The sequence below is a fragment of the Callithrix jacchus genome, chromosome 13 (genome assembly GCF_049354715.1).
Source record: "Callithrix jacchus isolate 240 chromosome 13, calJac240_pri, whole genome shotgun sequence".
Lineage (NCBI taxonomy): Eukaryota > Metazoa > Chordata > Mammalia > Primates > Cebidae > Callithrix > Callithrix jacchus.
Window position 1 is genome coordinate 111,531,925 of NC_133514.1, and position 19,972 is coordinate 111,551,896.

General features: G+C 35.4%; 1 protein-coding gene across 12 annotated transcripts in view; it reads left to right on the forward strand.

Moving 5' to 3' along the window:
* The window catches only part of CCDC102B (coiled-coil domain containing 102B), a 361,810-nt gene that overhangs the window by 150,770 nt on the left and 191,068 nt on the right, over positions 1–19,972 (forward strand). For all 12 annotated transcript variants that reach the window (XM_078346981.1, XM_078346986.1, XM_078346983.1 and 9 more), the window contains one exon: positions 351–467. In XM_078346981.1, coding sequence (XP_078203107.1) covers positions 351–467 — 117 coding nt within the window. The remainder of the gene's footprint in view (positions 1–350; positions 468–19,972) is intronic.

Consider the following 19,972-nt stretch of genomic DNA (forward strand, 5'->3'; position numbering starts at 1 on the left):
GATACTGATATTCAGGATGAAAAGATAAGGGTTAATTGGTTAGTTTAGAAATCAGTTGATCAGTTGTTTGGGAGTTTGTGGGGGTAACTGAATTCTGCTTATCTTTCAACTGATGAATTGGGGTTTATGGAGATTCACTGATTTTTTTTCTTACAACTTAGCATTTTTGAACTGCGAGTATAACAATAAATGGTTCAACCACAATCATTACATTATCAGCAACAAGCCTGCCAGGATCCACATAGGATAAAAGCAAAACAACACTAAAGCAAAATGAAAGACTAATATGGATTATCCTGTAACCACCTTTCATATCATCATGTGATTATAATTTTAACTTTCTTTTTCAGTTTGACATTCTTCTTGGTCAACATAATGATGAAATGGAGGAACTATCAGGCAATGTGCAGGAAGAATCTAAATCTCAAAACAGCAAAGATAGAGTGATTTGTGAGTTAAGAGCAGAGGTAAGACGCTGGGTAAAGAGTGCTATATATATTAAAACATAACTGACCATTGCTAGATGCCATGCTATATTAAATGGCGTAATGGGGGCCTTTGGTTAGTTTATGAAAATAAATGCTGCTGCTAATGTAATCAGCTTATATATGATTTAAAAGGCTGTGGAATGACATTGGCCCATAACTAGGTCTGAATTATTTGAATACAACAAAGGTAAAATGTGTGACTATAAAACTATCTTGTGGCCAATACAAGTCTTACTGTGCATAAATATTTTTTAAAAGTTCAGCCAGCTGCTGGATCATGTATGTTCATTTATTTTCAGAACCAATGACATACAAGATATGTGGCATGCAATTTCTGGTTAAATTAACATTGCTATTAGAAGCTAACAACTGTGAGAGATAAAATAAATCCACTTTTGTTATAGTTAATTCATTTCTTAGGTATACCAAGTAGTGAAAACATTTATTTTCCACTCCTGGCACCATCAACAATAAATGAATTTTCAAAAATGTGTAAACTCTGAGTGTTTTATTCTGTTCTGTAGGTAAAAAAGGAATTATTGTCCTTATAGAAAAGAGAAGAGATTGAATTATATGTACTTCATAGAAAATGGCACAATAGCATTAAAAATGGAAAATCACAAATTATTTGTTTTTGGACAGATGATTCTGAGAAATTGTCTTAGAAACAAATGTGTAAGAGCAATTTACAGACTGAAATGAATTTAGTGCAACTGTAGCTGGTGGAAAACTGATTTGTATTAGGTTTTCTTCCTTATATAACTCTTCAAATTCTGAATTCATATCAGAGTGTATTTATATCAGATGAATATAGTGCAATGGGAAATATACAGATTTTGGAGCTACAAATGGCTCCATCACTTCCTGATTACTTTTTTCTGGTCAACTCCTTAAGCATCTTGGCATCTCAGTTTCCAGATTAAAATAATAGTAATAATAATATTAATGATAGTCATGAACCAGGATTTTGGAAAATGTATATACTGCAAGGGAACAATTGTCTGAGACAGAGCACCCTAGTGTTAGAACTTACAGCAATGCTGTTTAGGAGAATTATATCCTCCCTGTGTTCCTCCTCATTACATCAATGCCATCCCTTAACAGCTCTTCCATGTGTCCTAAAAGGGTGTTGGGGTAAGAGGGCATATATCAAGAGGTCCATTATGATAAAGGCTGCACTGCTTAATACAAATCTTCCTGAGGCAAGGGGAAATATTGGTGGCTTTCATAACTCTTGTTTTCTAAGAGGAATCAAACTATCAGGACAGGTACCACTTTTTTTTGACCCTCAGCTCTGAGCAGCATCTTTCATTAAACATTGCACAGCATGTTGTATAAAAGCTTGTTTAATATTTAATGGCAAAAAAGGAGGGACACATAGATATTTATTATAACTCTTCTCAAAAGCCAAGAACATTATGTGTACACTTTTTTTAAAATTTTTTATTGCATTTTAGGTTTTGGGGTACATGTTCAGAACATGCAAGACAGTTGCATAGGTACACACATGGCAGTGTGTTTTGCTTTCTTTCTCCCCTTCACCCACATTTGGCATTTCTCCCCAGGCTATCCCTCCCCACCTCCCCCTCCCACTGGCCCTCCTCTTTTCCCCCCAATAGACCCCAGTGTTTAGTACTCTTCTCTCTGTTTCCATGTGTTATCATTTTTCATCACCCACCTATGAGTGAGAATATGCGGTGTTTCGTTTTCTGTTCTTGTGTCAGTTTGCTGAGGATGATGTTCTCCAGATTCATCCATGTCCCTACAAACGACACGAACTCATCATTTCTGATTGCTGCATAATATTCCATGGTGTATACTTTTTTAAAGAAAACTTGTAGGTTCACAGAATTGAGCAGAAAGTACACAGTTTGTACATACTTCCCTGTTCCTCCAGAGACTCCTCCACAAACATCATCCTTCATCATTGTTGTATGTTATTTTAACTGATGAACAAACTGACACATTATCAACCAAAGTTCATAGTTTACACTAAGGTTCACTCTGTGTTGTACATTCTATGAATTTTGACAATTATATAGTGGCATATATCCACCATGTTAGTATCACAAAGATACTAAACAAACACTACATAGAAATATACTTTTTTGCAACCTGTTTGTTTACATAAAATGTTTCACAAGTTCTTATGTTTACATAAAAGTAATTGTGCAATTGCACCATAATTTAATTAAAATATAAACTACTTTAAAAATTATTTTTTTAGATATATAACACTACAGTAAGTATGCATATTTACATAAATCATTGGACATTTAAAAATGGCTTAGGGTATGTTTCTAGAAAATAGCATGGCTCGGCCAACAGAATATTTATTTTTTAAATCTTTATACACATTGCCAAATTGTTCTATTAGAAAAATTGTATCATTTTGCATTCTCACTAAGTAAAACTAAAATCTCCAAATATTATGTGTAAAGCAAATATTGAAAAAGACTCAAAGTTGGGGAGAAGAGGTGGTGTATATCACCTAGGAGACCTGATAAGTGAGAAATGGCATGCTGGTGAGTTTTCTGGGTTTTTGTCACATACATTCTAAAATTAGAACCAAAGAAGCCAGAAATCTGGAAACACCAACAGGCATAGATTAACACACAAAAATACCTAAAATGAAAACACAACCTAAGTCTGCTTGCTCTAACCAAAGTACTAAGGAAGAATCAATGTAACAAGACAGAAAACTTTTAAGACAATAATGCTCTAATCCAGCCCAAATCACAGAAAACTGTGGCCCCACCCCATGCCTGTTAGCTAAAGCCAGGTTTGGAACCTGGACTTCTATATACATCTGGAAGTAACACGGCAATGTTTTCCTTTGACTTTCAATTATGGTGTCACAAGAACCCACCCAAAACAAAATGTTAGATAAAATCCAAACCTCATGACGTATTTCACAAAGCATGCAGGATACACTTGGATATTACTCATCATACTCAGAACCAGAATAATTTGAAGTGAATGAATGAAGACAATTGATAGATGCCAACACTAAAATGACAAAGATGTGTTTATTATTTGGCAAGGATTATAGAGTGGCCATCATAAAAATGCTTCAGGGAGCAATTGTGAAAACACATCAAATAAATAAAAAATAGAAAATTTCAGTAAAGAAATAGAAGGTCTCAGCAAATAACAAATTATTAAAAAAAGAACAAATGGAAAAGTTAAAACTGAAAAAAGTAGTACATTTTTAAGACAGAGGAAAGAGTCAGTGAACTTGAAGATAGATGAATGGAAGTTATCCTATCTGAATGACAGAAGAAAATAGGCTGTATTTTAAAAGTAAAGCCTCAGACACCTGTGGGGTGATAAAAAAAAATTACATTCATGTCATTGGAGGCCAACATGAGAGAAGAAATAGTGTGAGGCTGATAGTACTAAAAAAAAAAAATAGATGAAAACTTCCCAACTTTCAAACAAAAGTCTCAAACCTAGAGTCAAGAAGTTTAGTGAAACCCAGACAGCATAAACCAAAAAATATTGATATTAAGACACATCATAGCCAAACTTATGGAAAATAGTCTTAACAATAGCTAGAAGGAAATTACAGTGTATATACAGGGGGAAATGTCCAAATAACAGTGTTTATCACATCAGAAACTCTAGAAGCCAGAAAGAAGTGGCACACAATTATTGAAGTTCTAAAAGCACTGTCAACTCAAAATACTATATCCACTGAAAATATCCTTCACGTCATTCTCTGATGAAGAGAACTAAGATAAATCGTCTCTAGCAAAGAAGCATCTGAAAAGATGTTGAACTTATTAGTTATCAGGAAAATGGAAATCAAAACCATGATGTAATGTAACTATACATGTATCAGAATGGCTAAAATCAAAATAGCAACAATACTAAATGGTGGTAAGGATGCACAACTACTGAATTACTCACATGTTCTTATAGGGAATGTAAAATGATACAATCACATTGGCAAATAGTTTGACAGTCTTCAAAACTGCAACTACAATATTATCAAGCAATTGGATTCCTGGGAATTTACCTCATAAAAATAGAAGCTTATATTCACACAAAACCTATAGGTAAACCTTGAGCATTTTATTTGTAAATGCCAAAACTTAGAAACAACACAGGTGATCTTCATGGGGTAAATAATTAAGCGATTACATCCATACCTTGAAGTACTTCTCAATAACAAAGTAGAATGAACTCTTGATACATGCAACCATCTGGATGAATCTCTTGAATTATAGTGAGTGAAAAATATTCCTAAAGACTACATAGCCCATAATTCTATATATGTATATAATATTTTTAATGTGACAGTATTTAGAAATGGAGAACATATTAGTGGTTTCCAGGAATACAGGAGTGAAGGGAGTGGATGGTGTGGCTAAAAAAGACCTGGAATCAACCCAAATGCCCATCGATGATAGACTGGATTGGGAAAATGTGGCACATATACACCATGGAATATTATGCAGCAATCAGAAATGATGAGTTCGTGTCATTTATAGGGACATGGATGAATCTGGAGAACATCATTCTCAGCAAACTGACACAAGAACAGAAAATGAAACACCGCATATTCTCACTCATAGGCGGGTGATGAAAAATGAGAACACATGGACACAGAGAGGGGAGTACTAAACACTGGGGTCTATAGGGGGAAAAAGGGAGGGCTAGTGGGAGGGGGAGGTGGGGAGGGATTGCCAGGGGAGAAATACCAAATGTGGGTGAAGGGGAGAAAGCAAACAAAACACACTGCCCTGTGTGTACCTATGCAACTGTATTGCATGCTCTGCACATGTACCCCAAAACCTAAAATGCAATAAAAAAAAAGCCCCATGATGCATCCTTGTGGTGATGGAAGCATTCTGCACTTGACTATATCAACTTCTTTGTATCAATGACTATTATTGTATCATTGCCTGTGTCTGGTTTTGGTATTTTACTACTGTACTGATGTTTAACAGCTTATCTAAAGGATTCATTCATTCCTAAGTGTAAGGTACTAAAAATTGCACACAATAGTAGGCACTCAATAAATTCTAGGATAAGAACTTAGATCCAGGTCTCTTGGGTCCCAAAGATGAATTTCATGTTTGTTTTACCATTGGAGGGGAAAAGGCACATGACATTTATCTTTTCTGTCAATTGCCTATGAATTGACAGTCAAAAATGAAAATTTAATTCAAACATTCTAATCCTTTTTTGAAATGTATGCTGAGCTTTACCTTTTCCACATACGCCTCTGAAAAAATATGTATCCCTTACTTCTTACCACTTAGGGACGCAAGAGACCTGGACCTAAGTTCTCTTCCTGGGACTATGCAGTGTCTGGCATCCCCAAAATTAGATAGGTATTTCTGAGTGTTTGCTTATCTGGAAAATGGTGTTTAATTAACAGTTAATGTAAAAGATTAATTAATTCATATATATAAAATACCAAAATTTATACACATATATAGTAGGCACTCAATAAATACATGTTTTTCCCCTTGCCATTCAGGTTTCATTTAGTATGTCCTATATTGTACTGACAGTCTAAACTTTCAGGTTTTAGTAACGCTACATAATTCTGTTACATCCCATAAAACAGCAGTCCCCAACACTTGATTTCAGGGACCAGTTTCATGGAAGACAGTTTCTCCATAGACTGGGGGCAGTGGGGAAAGTTTCAGGATGAAACTGTTCCACCTGAAATCATCAGACATTAGATTTTCATGGGGATCATGCAACTTAGATCCCTCACATGCACAGTTCACAGTAGGGTCCATGCTCCTTTAAGAATGGGTCACTGCTGACAGGAGGTGGAACACAGGTGGTAATGCTCACTCCCTCGCCACTTACCTCCTGCTGTGCAGCCCTGTTCCTAACAGGCCACACACTGGTACCTGTCCATGGCCAAGGGGTTGAGGACCCCTGCCATAAAATATTTCAGAATATTTCAACATCCATGTGTTTGTCCCGTGCTCAAATGTAAACCGTTTTAAGGATACGATCTTATAGTAGGTACACTTATCATAGTTTCTGATGACAAGTAGGTTTTAAATAAAGATGCATTTAACTGGGAAATGCATCTTTTATTGTGAATAATCTGACTCCGGAATTGATTGTAAGGTCTTCCAGGAGAGGAAGAATGTGATTCCCTGCCCAATTCACCCAGAATCTTGTGTATATCTCCTCATGTGTTGACCTTTAGGTGAATCTTTGAGGAGTCTGTAGACAAAGAAAATGACAGCTGTGAGCTGGAAGAACCTGAAGGCACAGTACAGCCCCTCATTTCACAGCTTCCCTTTCTGAGGCTAGTGAATTATCTACAAGGTACTTTCCTAGCTCTCACTTAGTGTTTTCTCAACAAAACACATTGACTCTGATACTCTTTTAGGATTGAAATATTTTCATATAGTACAAAAACATGCTCTTAAAATGGTTTCTATTTTTTCCTAATCCTAAATAAATGCAATATGACATAATTTGAAGAAACCAAAGGTATCCTTTTTTTCTTGCTTTCATGATATCTATATTTAGTCGCTTTAAAAATACTGCTTCTGAATTAGAAACAAAAGGCCCAGATGGGTAAAATGTTAAATTTAACTAGTGATTATATAAGCAATCCAATTTATTTTGCTCATGTAGGATAAAACATAAGCACTTTGTTACACAATATTTTCACCCCCAGGAAGACTGTATTATCAATAGGGGCTTAGAAATGTTCTTTCTCCATGGGAGAGTCAGTTCGATTCTGTTTACATAGAAAAAATGCAGTAATAGTGAAGTAAAAAATCAAACCAAACAACAACAAAAATAAGTAGTTTGTATGCTCATTCATTATATAACCCCTTATTTATTTCACAAATATTAATCAACAATCTTCCATGTTAAGCACTAAAGATTCTACAAAGTGATGTATTTGATGGCCACGGACAGAAACCATCCAAGTCAGTTAAATGCAGTGTGTTATATACTGTGATAGGTGAAGCACAGTGATTTGTGTGAGCACAAAGAGGAGATGCAGTGAATGAGATGCGTAAGGTGAATAGCAATTAGCCAAGCAAAGCGCAAAGCCAGGTAGAAAGGTAAAAACAACATGTGAAAAGGGAAATCGCATGTAAGAAAAGAGCCAGCTGCAGAATTTAGAGCAAATGTTACAGAAAAGAGTGGCACGTGGGAATATTGTCAGAGAAGAAAGTGTTTCTCCTTTTCTTCTTACATTAGGGTAGATATGAGAAAGTGTGTTGATTTGGGGGTGATTCTGATCACTGGAAGAGCAGCATGTTCTGACTGGGAGCAATTTATCACTAGATTTTTTTTAGGGTAGGGTGAAGAAAAATGGAGAAAAAAGGAAATATTTTAGTTCTTTGCTAAAAATGACAAAAATATTTTCAGGATGTATTCTTAAATTATGAATTTAATCTTTAGTTCTGCAAATATTGTATGGTATCTGTTGTGCTGTGATCTGGTAGCTCAGTGGTGTGGGATGTAGAATTGGACTTGCCTTCAGAGAACAGCCTTCAGTAAGGGGTGCAGTATTCATCAACCACTGAGTGTATATTTTCAACAGTTTGGGAGCTATATAGCAAATGTGAATGGTGCCAGTGGGATTGACCTAGCCAGAAATTTTAGATGAAATTCAAGATCTTTTATTTACTGACATTGTTAAATAGTGTTATCTTTGACATCAAGGATATTGTATAATTAGAAATCCAGTGTCGTAATAATTTAATTTTTAGAGATTGTCACAGTAGGTGTTGATCTGTATTGATTTAAATCTCCTGTATCTCAATTCCTCTTATTGACTTTACATGTTCTAGCAAAGAGATTTCGATTACTGCGAATATGATGAATATATTAGAAATGGTTATATGATTTTGGAGCAGGATATTGAGGATTTCAAACAGGTTAATTCAGAAGTCTGTTAGTGATGTAGATTTAAATATTCTGGGTTTATATTGACAAAATTCAGGAAACAATGTATAAAATGATACTTGATATGAATAAACCATTGGAGAAAAATAACAGTTTGGGAAAACAGAATCAGCCTGTCAAAGAGAAATATACTTTCTGGTCACCCAGATAAATACAAGTCTAAATACTTCAGATTTTTAAGAATAAAACTGTTATACTTCTTCTGCATTTACAGAAATCTGGTAAATAGAAAGTTGAATAACCAGTGAAAGCCTGTAATCATTTATCCAGGAAATAATAGATGCCTTGAGTAACAGGTATTTCTTTCAAAAAATTTATATTATATAGTTTGAGATAAAATATTAAAAATAACATTTGATAGCCCATAATAGTAGCTTTCTTGGTGGCTAGGTCTTCTGAAAAGATTTCTAGCTAACTTAGGCTGATGATTGAATCACAATCTGAGGTTTATTGCCGCCTTTAATTCCTTACTGTCTTCTTTTAGAGAAAAGCTTAGTGACGATTGTGATGTGAGTGGGAGAAGAAGGGACTGTATCAATTAAAACTGTAAATAACAGCTTTTCTTAGGAATACCCCATCTCCCTTCTTTAGAAATTCTGCACATTTTAGTGCCAACCTCAACACAGCTACTGTTTTACACCTTCAAGCTACTTGAGATCTTTAATATGATGCCCTTCAGCTCTTACACTCCTTAGGACACAAACACATATATTTGGACTTTTCCTCTAAGTTCTGTACAATTTTTCTATGACCCTGTTTACTGCTTCCCATGAGGTCACAAGTCAACTCAGCAAATCAACATGAATATGCTAACTTCTTCCATGTCATCATATCAATTGTTACTCTCAATGCTTTCAATCCCAAACTGCTTCACTAAAATTCTTATAGTTGTGTTTAACAAGGATTCTAATTTCCAGTAAAGGGAAATTTTCTGTTTTACATGAGAGGTCATTGACTTAGAAACTTTCCATTATTATCATAAAAAGTTTTCCTTAGAAAACATGTTTTCCTGTGAACAGACACTGTCTGAAAACATGCCTTAAATCAAACAAACAATTACATTTCTCTTCTACTAAAATCGCTGCTTAATATGAGTGTGGCATCAAAAGGAAAGGAAAGGGATGACAGTTTGGGTGGTGGAGTTTTTGGCTTCATTCTGCAATAGTGCGTGGCTCATAATCGCTCAACAAATAGCCATTAATTGAATGAATGAGGGAAAGATAGGGGTAACGCACACATTGAAAAACAGCCTTCCATTTTAACTTTCTATGAGGTCTAAAGAAAAAGCAAAATAAGAATAGAGGAAGGGCAAATCTGTCTATATTCATTCGGAATATGATTTCATGTGTTCTGTATTTGACTCCTTTTTTGTGTGTTTTGGGATGGGGTCTCATTCTGTCACCCAGGCTGGAGTGCAGTGGCACAATCTCAGCTCACTGCAACCTCTGCCTCCTGGGCTCAGTTAATTCTCTCACCTCAGCCTCCCAAGTAGCTCGGACTACAGGTGCACACTACTATGCCAGGCTCATTTTTGTATTCTTTTGTAGAGACAGGGGTCTCACCATCTTGGCCAGGCTGGTGCTGAACTCCTAAGCTAAGTGATAACACTCGCCTGGGCCTCCCAAAGTGCTGGGCTTACAGGTGTGAGCCACCAAACCCAGCCTATATTTGACTACATTTGATGCATTCAAAACACATTGGTCAATAGTATGGTCTGAATGCTTGTGTGTCTTCCAAATTTATATACTGAAATTTCAACCCCCAAGGTGATGGTATTGGGAGGTGGGACCTTTAGAAACTGATTAAGTCATAAGGACAAGTCAAATTAGTACCCTTATAAAAAAGACCACAGAGAGCTAGCTCACACCTCTAGCATGTGGATACTCAGAGAGAAGGCACTGTCTATGAACCAGAAAGCAGGTCCTCACCAGATACAAAATCTACTGGCATTTTTATCTTGGATTCCCGGCTCCAGAACTGTGAGAAATAAATTTCTACTGTTTATAAGCTACCCAGATTATGATATTTTGCAGCCTGAATGGACTAAGGCAGTCACAATTACAGATTGGCAAGTGTAATAATTTAAAGGACAAAACTATCAAGAAAACTAGAGGCTGGGCAACTAAGTCATAAAGATAAGCCCCATTTTCATATAACAACTCTACTTTTGGGGTAAATTGGAGAAATTCACTGCCCTTTGTATCTTTTGTTGAATTGAGTTACTTCTTTAATGGAATAAATTGTTTCTCTCAAATATTATTAGAAATTCTTCTGCATTTTGAATATTTAAGAAGTGGAAAATGTTAATTAAATAGCTTCTAAAGTTTATGCATTAAATACTGCTCGATGTACTTTTTAATCCTAGTAATCGTAAGTAGTTATTGGAACAATTATTTCCAACAATGATGTACCATATTGGTTTCTATTTTCAGCATTGATCTGTTCAAGTTCAAAATCACTGTTCTGGAATTAGGTTTTATAGGCTGAGGCATTTCTTTCTAGTTAGCAAAGATTCAAGTACCCTGAAAAACAGAAAAATTATCTTCTGTCCATATTTGAGTTTCTGATTTTTAGGCTTTCTAGAAATCACCAAAGCAATAATTGCTTTACTGAAGAAATAACTCAGACCAATGACAAATGCAACAATTATGCTTTTCAAATAGTTTATTAATCGATGAGTGGAAGAGATCATTTGGAGGTGAGCAGGAATTAAAGGAAAAATAGGCCAAGAGGCTTTTTCCCTTCAAAGAAGCAAAACCATTTCATATGTGCATCCTTGTCTTAAATATTGAAAAGTAATGGAAGATGCATGAAGATCTATTAAAATACTTTGTTCAGAATGAGTATCACTAGATATTTACAGCTAATGTTTACGAATACTTTGTAGGTCTCATATGCCTTGTAAGGATTTAGCACATTAGATTTCATTTAATCAACACATCAGTTTTATAAGATAATGCGATAGTTAATTTTATGTGTCAACTTGACTGGGCCACAGGATGCCCAGACATTTGTCCAAATATTATTCTGGGTGTGTCTGTGAGGATGTTTCTGGATGCAATTAACACTTGAATGAGTGCATTAAGTAAAGCAGATTGCCTTCCCTAATGTGGGTACATGTCATCCAAACAATTGAAGACCTAAATAGAACAAAAAGGCTGAGAAAGAGGAAACTGCGAATGCCTGACTGCTTGAGCTGGAACCTCGATCTGCCCCAGCCTTCAGAACTTCTTGAGTTTCCAGATTGCTGTCTACAAATCTTGGAACTTAATTTCTATATTTGCATGATGCTATTCCTTACAGTTTCTCTCTCCCATTCTCTCTCTGTCTCTCTGTCTCTCTCTCTCTCTCTCTCTCTCTCTCATTAAACCTCACACCTTGACCAGTATGTGATTACACCACCAAAAATTCACTAAACATTCTATATATTTGCTCATTGTATTGTTATAAATTTAATTTATTTGTAAATTTTTGGAAATGTAGCCCTCCTATGCCAAATTCCTAAGCAAAACACATAAATCAAGCAAAAGGAGTTATAATAAATCTTGTAATAGAATGTGGCTAAATAATAATAGGAATATCTCTTTGTAAAAATATATCAAACATATTTTAACTATTAGTAGCATTTTAATAAGTTTTTAAAAGTCAAATATCTTAAAGAGGCAATGATAATTTGCATTGCAAAAGCTGATTTTGCATATTGCAGTTTAGCCATGATTAAAAATATAAATAAATAAACAAGACAATTATTACCAGTCAGACAATATGAAATCATGCCTTATAGCTCTGAGAAAGAAGATGAGAAATGATCTGTGTCAGCGCATCCAATCTTTTACCTTGCAATGACTTTAGCAACATGTTCCTTCTCCTAAGGAAGTCTGTGATATTTCTCATTGATTTGAAGCCCAAAACCTGACAGAGAAATGAGCAAAGCCAATGACAACGGATATTATTAATAAAATATCCCCATGTTTTCCCCTTCACATCAGTCTCTGCATTTAAAAGGATTATTTCCTACAGTATCCATTGATTTATTTCTAGAATCTAGAGTGATATATGATAGTGTGTGATATAAATTGGATTAAGTTATTGAAAACATGTAACCAATTTATTCATTTTAGCCCTTCACTAAACTGAAAATATAACTATTATTTCAGGCTCATATTTCATTTAAAGGTTTATGGTATATAGAATTACTTACCTTTACAAACACAATACAATGATTGCCACATTTTCTTTTGTTATTATTATTGTTATACTTTTAAGTTATGGGGTACATGTGCAGAACATGCAGGTTTGTTACATAGGTATACATGTGCCATGGTGGTTTGCTGCATCCACCACCCTGTAATCTACATTAGGTATTTCTCCTAATGCTTTCCCTCCCCTAGATCCCCACCCCACTGATATTCCTCTCTCAACCCTCCACACCCCAATAGGCCCTGGTGTGTGATGTTCCCGTCCCTTTGTTCATGTGTTCTCATTGTTCAACACCCGCTTATGAGTGAGAACATGTGGTGTTTGGTTTTCTGTTCTTGTGTCAGTTTGCTGAGAATGATGGTTTCCAGATTCATCCATGTCCCTGCAAAGGACATGAACTCATCTTTTTTTATGGCTGCATAGTGTTTCATGGCATATATGTGCCACATTTTTTTTAACCAGTCTATCTTTGATGGGCATTTGGGTTGACCCCAAGTCTTTGCTATTGTGAACAGTGCCGCAATAAACATATGTGTGCATGTGTCTTTATAACAGAATGATTTGTAATCCTTTGGCTATAGACCCAGTAATGGGATTGCTGGGTCAAATGTTATTTCTAGTTCTAGATCCTTGAGGAATCACCACACATTCTTCTACAAATTGCTGAACTAATTTACATTCCCACCAACAGTGTAAAAGTGTTTCTATTTTTCCACATTCTCTCCTGCATCTGTTGTCTCCAGATTTTTAAATGACTGCCATTTTAACTGGCTTGAGATGATATCTCAATGTGGTTTTGATTTGCATTTCTCTAATGACCAGTGATGATGAGCATTTTTTTCATATGTTTGTGGGCTGCATAAATGCCTTCTTTTGAGAAGTGTCTGTTCATATCCTTCACCCACTTTTTGATGGGGCTGTTTTTTTTTCTTGTTAATTTAAGTTCTTTGTAGATTCTGCATATTAGCCCTTTGTCAGATGGGTAGATTGCAAAAATTATTTCCCATTGGTATTTTAGTTATGAAGGCCTTGCCCATGCCTGTGTCCTCAATGGTATTTCCTAGGTTTTCTTCTAGGATTTTTATGGTATTAGGTCTTTCATTTAAATATTTAATCCATCTAGAGTTAATTTTTGTATAAGGTATAAGTAAGGAAGGAATTGTTTCAGCCTTCTGCATATGGTTAGCCAGTTTTCCCAACACCATTTATTAAATAGGGATTCCTTTCCCCATTGCTTGTTTTTGTCACATTTTCAAGAGAGAAGCCATAGAGGGGGATTAAATTTTTACATCTGGAAAATTAAATATAGGTACTGTTTCCTACTTTATCTTAAAATCCCAGTGTGTTTGGAATGTAGCATGAAAAAGAATGAGATCATGTCCTTTGCAGGGACATGGATGGGGCTGGAGGCCATTATCCTTAGCAAATTAACAAAGGAACAGAAAACCAAAAACCGCATATTCTGACTTACAAGTGGGAGCTAAATTATGTGAGCACATGAACACATATTAGAGAACAACACATACTGGGGCTTTTTGGAGGGTGGAGAGTAGAGGATAGAAGGAGGGAGAGGATCAGGAAAAATCAACTAATGGGTATTAGGCTTAATAGCTGAGTGATGAAATAAACTGTTTAACAAACCCCCATGACACATGTTTACCTATGTAACAAACAACATGTATGCCTGAACTTAAAATATAAGTATATATAAAAGGCTGGGCATGGTGGCTCACGGTTGTAATCCCAGCACTTTGGGAGACCAAGCTGGGCTGATCACAAGGTTAGAGTTCGAGACCAGCCTGGCCAACATGGTGAAACCCCGTCTCTATTTAAAACAAACAAAAAAAAGGCACCAAAAATTAGCTGGGCATAGTGTTTCAAGCCTGTAAACCCAACTGCTTGGGATGTTGAGGCAAGAGAATCATTTGAACGTAGGAGGCAGATGTTGCAGTGAGCTGAGATTACGCCATTGCACTGCATACTGATGACAAAACAAGACTCCGTCTCAAGGAAAAAAAAAGTATATATAAAACAAGAAACAACAAGTGGCTTTGATAAGGGCGAAAGAACAGAAAATAAGAAGGTTGGTTAAAATCGTGTAGGATTTTGTTCAACCCTAAATCTCTCCCTTCTCACACAAACAGCCAATGGTTACACTTTACTTGTGGTAAAGAAACACTGAAAGTTTTTTCTGGAAAAGTTGAGACAGAAAAACCCTAAACTAAGCCATAGAGTGTGCAACTGAGGAAGGAACAGAAACTCCAGAAATATATGATAAAATCTATGATTTGGAGTTGAAAGTTAAATGAATCACCCAGAAAGTGAACCCCAAGGATGTAATAAAAAAGGAAGTTTCTTAAACATTAATTTAGTGATTAGTCTCCCAAATTAAGAGCTTTTTATAAAAGAAGTTTAAAAGGGAGAGAATTAGAAAAACAGAATTCTTCCAAATGACGGTCACGATTGTTTAGATGAATATATTCATTCAAGTAAGTAGCATAACAATACCAAAAAGACAGAGCAAAGTTCATTTTGTTCAATTTCATTGACACTAAAATATAGTAAATTGCCTAAAGGCAAGCAATGATAAACAAATGAGCACATATAGGAGATCAGAAATCAGAAAAATTATCAGACTTCTCAACCAGCAACTCCAGAAATTATAAAACAGCATAGGTAAGTATTTAAAATTCTGAAGAAAGTTATTCACATCTTAGAATTCTATATATACTCAATTACCAATTATAATATAGAATAGAATAATACATTGTAAGACATACCAAATCTCCAAAAATTATAACCTCTTTGTAGTTCACAAAATGACATAGAAAACATGAGTTAGGAAGTAGAACTAAATAGGACAAACTACAAGAGTATTTCCAGGATTGTGATGAAAGTTCATGCCAGGTAAAAGATCTCAAAATAAAATAAGAGTGACATTCACATATTATGTTCTGGGTATGTCAGTCTTTCTAGGATATTCGTACTTTTATCGCAATGTTCCAGATTAGTAAGTGCATCAAAAATTAAGCAAAAGAAAATATGAGGGACTTCATAACTTTAGGAAACATAAAATTATAATAGCGAAATAAGTGCAATTATATACGACAGTTGTCACCTGTAAATATTTTTTTACAGTGTTAAGACAGAATACGTAGCCAGCACAGTGGCTCACACCTGTAGACCCAGCACTTCGGGAGGATATATAAAATATAAATAAAAGAGGAGTAAGTGAAGTAACAAAGGCAAAGTGAAGGAGCTTAGGACTGTGCTTATCTCAATGGATATTCTCAAGAAATAATAGACAGTATAATCAATGAGATGATATGTAATGGCACAAATAATTCCATATGTTATGTTCAGTCATGGTACGAAGATAATAGGTCTTCACATTAAATTAAGGGTTATGATTTATAAATTAATACAAACATTAAATTTTCAGTAAATGCCACCTATTTATTAGGAAGATGAAGTATTTGGATATTAACAGCAACAAAAAAGTGATCTTGAACCTATCGTTGAACTTAATTTTAACATGGAAGAAATATTCAGTTGATTTTAACTAGAAACCTAAATTCTTTCATAGGCTTAAATATTCCTGATGTATTTTAAAGATAACTGAATCATTTTATATATTCAATAGTTGTTTTTCAAATAATTTGAATGTACTTTTTTTCCTCAGAGTCCACTGAAATTTTTATTCTAGAAAATATTTCATTAAATCTTGTCACTGACTACATCGTAACCATTTTAATTGGTCAAAGGAGCCCTTCACCATATACTTTCCACTGCCCTGCTTATTAATACTGGTGTTTATTCCATGCATCTAGTTTGACACTCACTCATTTTATGTGGACCGCAGCAAAGTGGTTCTATACTCTTTTAATAATCTGCTCTCAGAAGCTAGTCATTTTCTTGACAGGTAGAATTCAGGCCTGTATTTACTTATTTCACTGCCAATGATTTATAAGGTGATCCCACAATCCTGACCACTGCTGTTTTAGTTTCCATGTCCTTAAAATTTTCAAGACTCATTCTATATTTCCTCTTCTTATCGTTAATCATCTTGGCCCCCAGAAAGGGTTTTTCCTCATGTATGGTTCAGCCATTAATCTAAGTTGAGTAGAAGCAGTAGTCACATTAACCTACTCCTTTATTTGACACTATGACTACCGGCAAGAGAGGGAAGGAAGGTCTTCCTTCTCCCATCGATTTTACTTTGTGGAGGTGAGGAGGTACGCAGTGCTGCAGTGAGGTGGGGCACTGAGGTGAAAGCAAGCGTAATAGGAAGCTCAAGGGATAGATGCCAGGTTCTAGACAAGAGCCACTTGAAATTTTCACTGGAAATGATTTTGTATTCTGGTCATAAATAATTATTGGAAACTAAATTTCAAACGACACTCAAGTGTATTCTCTGACCTTTATCTAATCGTTAGGGAAATCCTATCCTCTACCATAAATGTCTAAGAACCTTTCAGTAAAAAGGTCAGGTGAGTTGAAGAGGCTTATGTAATCGATCCATAGGCATTGACATTTGTTTTTGAATTTGGACAAATGTCCGTGGTGGACTTTGGCTCACTGACATATTTGAGTAATCGATTCTTTCAGCTAACTCACACTTGAGAGATATTTTTCCACTCCTAGAAAACTTAAGCTGCAAATGTAAATCTTCACTTGTGTACTTTGAATGTTGCTATCAAAACTAAAATAATTTTGTCCAGCATCCTAAAGTTTTAACCTTACCAAGTAAATAAAAGCTTGAAACATAACGATCAATTCATATTTATAGTATACAGTGGAAAAATACGTTTCATCTAGAACTTACCTATCTGTACCAGAGTATAAATAAAATTGTGCAAGCAGGACACTGGGAAATGATGGTGATATTTTGACACCCAAGGCATACATTCATATTTATGTTTGATAAATGGGTTTACTTTTTCCTTATTTAGTGCTCAGAGACAGACAACTTTCTTAGACAATATGTTTTAGTTTATGGCACATTATCACCACTGGTTTCTACAAAGTCCTTCTCTGCTTGTACAATCATTCATTTTATATTTTCTGCATATCTTTCTTCCATACCGTTTCCTCCATAGGCTACTATGGCAATATGTTTTTCTTTATGTTCTTTAAAAAAAGTATATTTTTAACTTTAATAAATGTTCAAATCAACGCTTTTGTCTTTGAAGATTACTGTCTGTTGTAGGTGTACTATTTCAGCACGAGTTGCTTTCATCATGATATCTGTCTTACATGGGTGAACATGCATCTCCATAGAATAATGGCATTTATCTACATAATCATAATGATCAAACTGAATAAATTAATAAATTATTAATGTCATCAATATCTAATTTATACATAAATTCTGTTTTACAAGAATGTCTTTTATAATCATTATTGTAAATCAGCATTCAATCTAGTTTTATTAATGTGTCAGATGTTATATCTTACTGATTAATTTTTAGTTTGGAATAGATTCTGTCATTATTTCCTTACAAATTGATGTTTTAAACAATCAGATCAGTTCAGTGGTAGAATACACTATATTCTGTATTTGTCTAATTGATTGTCAATTGTACCCTTTATTCTTCTATGTCCTGTGTTTCCTGCAAACATGAATCAAGTCTAGAGCAGGATTTCTCCCTTGGCTCTGTTAACACGTTGTGGGGCGCTGCCCTAGGCATTCTAGGATGTCTAGCAGTACTCCTGGTTTCTACCCACTAGATGCCAGTAGTACCTCTTCAGATGTGACAACCAAAAACATCTTCAGACTTTGCTAAATGACTTCTCAGGACAAAATCACTTGTGGTTGAGAACCACTGATTGACAGACTAGATTAGAATCAGGTCAATATATTTTTATTAAGAATGATATGTAAATTATTAATGGAAGGCTTCATATTAAGAGAAACCACACCAGGTTGTTCAGCTACTACCCATGCTAACCATGATCACTTGGTTATCGTGTGGGCTGCCACTTTTCTCCAATATAATATTCACTTTGAAATTAGTAAGTCATGTGTGGCATAACTCTTTGATTCCTACATGTATCGTTTTCTCCAGAAACCCTTTATCTAATGATCCTGGAATCCACTGATTATCTTTATGTAAATGTATTATAATTGGTAGTTGCAAAAGTTATTCTATCAATTTATACTTTCAAACTACCATTGCCCTGCTCCTCCCAGCAGTTTTCCTTAGTTTTTTTCTTTGTCTCTTTTTCTCTTTGAGTAACATTAGACTCATGAATTAATTTTCTTCAGATGTTATAAATGAATATTGTCTAGTATGGTCTGAATGCTTGTGTCCTGTACGTGAAATCCTAATCCTAGGGTGATGGTGTTAGGAGGTGGGATCTTTGGAGGGTGATTAAGTCATGAGAGCAGAGTTCTTACAATTGGGTGAGTATCCTTCTAAAAGAGGCCCCACGTGCTAGCTGGCCCTTTCCACCACATGAAGACACATAGAGAATACATCTGTGAGCCAGAAATCAGACATCTACTTGAGGCTCAATTTGCCAGTGTCTTAATCTTGGACTTCCAAACCTCCAGACCTGTGAGAAATAAATTTGTGTTGTTTTAAGCTACCTCGTCTATAGTATGATGTCATAGCAACCTGCATGGACTAAAGCATTTTCTCTTTCCTTCAGATTCTCAAGTTGTCCCAAATTTAACCAATTGGATCTCTTTAGGCTAGAACTCCTCTTCTTCTCGTATCTTCCATTCATCTCTGAGGGCTTAATTGTTTTCAGGCACACTGGCATTCTGTGTTCATCCTGTACTTGCCTTGCTGCAGCACTGGCACCAAGCATTTCTTCAAATAGCCCTGGCATGTCTTCACTTTCCTTGCAGTGTAATTGCTGCCATATCCTTACAGCAGACAGGGATTGAACCAGTCACATTTATATTTCTAATTCCTCATTTACATTTACCACTTAATGTTTATTGCTTACCATTTTTTAAACCTGGGATATAATTTACACACAGTTTAATGCACGTATATTGAATGATATTTTTTTTTCTGTTTTTGTTTTGTTTTTGAGATAGGGTCTCATGTTTTTACTCAGGCTGGAGTGCAGTGGTGCAGTCATGGCTCACTGCAGCTTCAACCTTCTGGGCTCAAGTGATCCTCTCACCTCAGCTTCCTGAATAGCTGTGACCAAAGGCACATGCCACCACACCTGACTAAATTTTGTAAAGATGGAGTCTCACCATGTTATCCAGGCTGGTCTAGAATTCCTGGGCTTAAGTGATCTACATGATTGGGCCTACCAAATTTCTGGGATTACAGGCTTTAGCCACCACACCCTGCCTTGAGTGACAATGGTTGATGTGTCATGGAACACACAAGCAACTGTGTAATGCACTC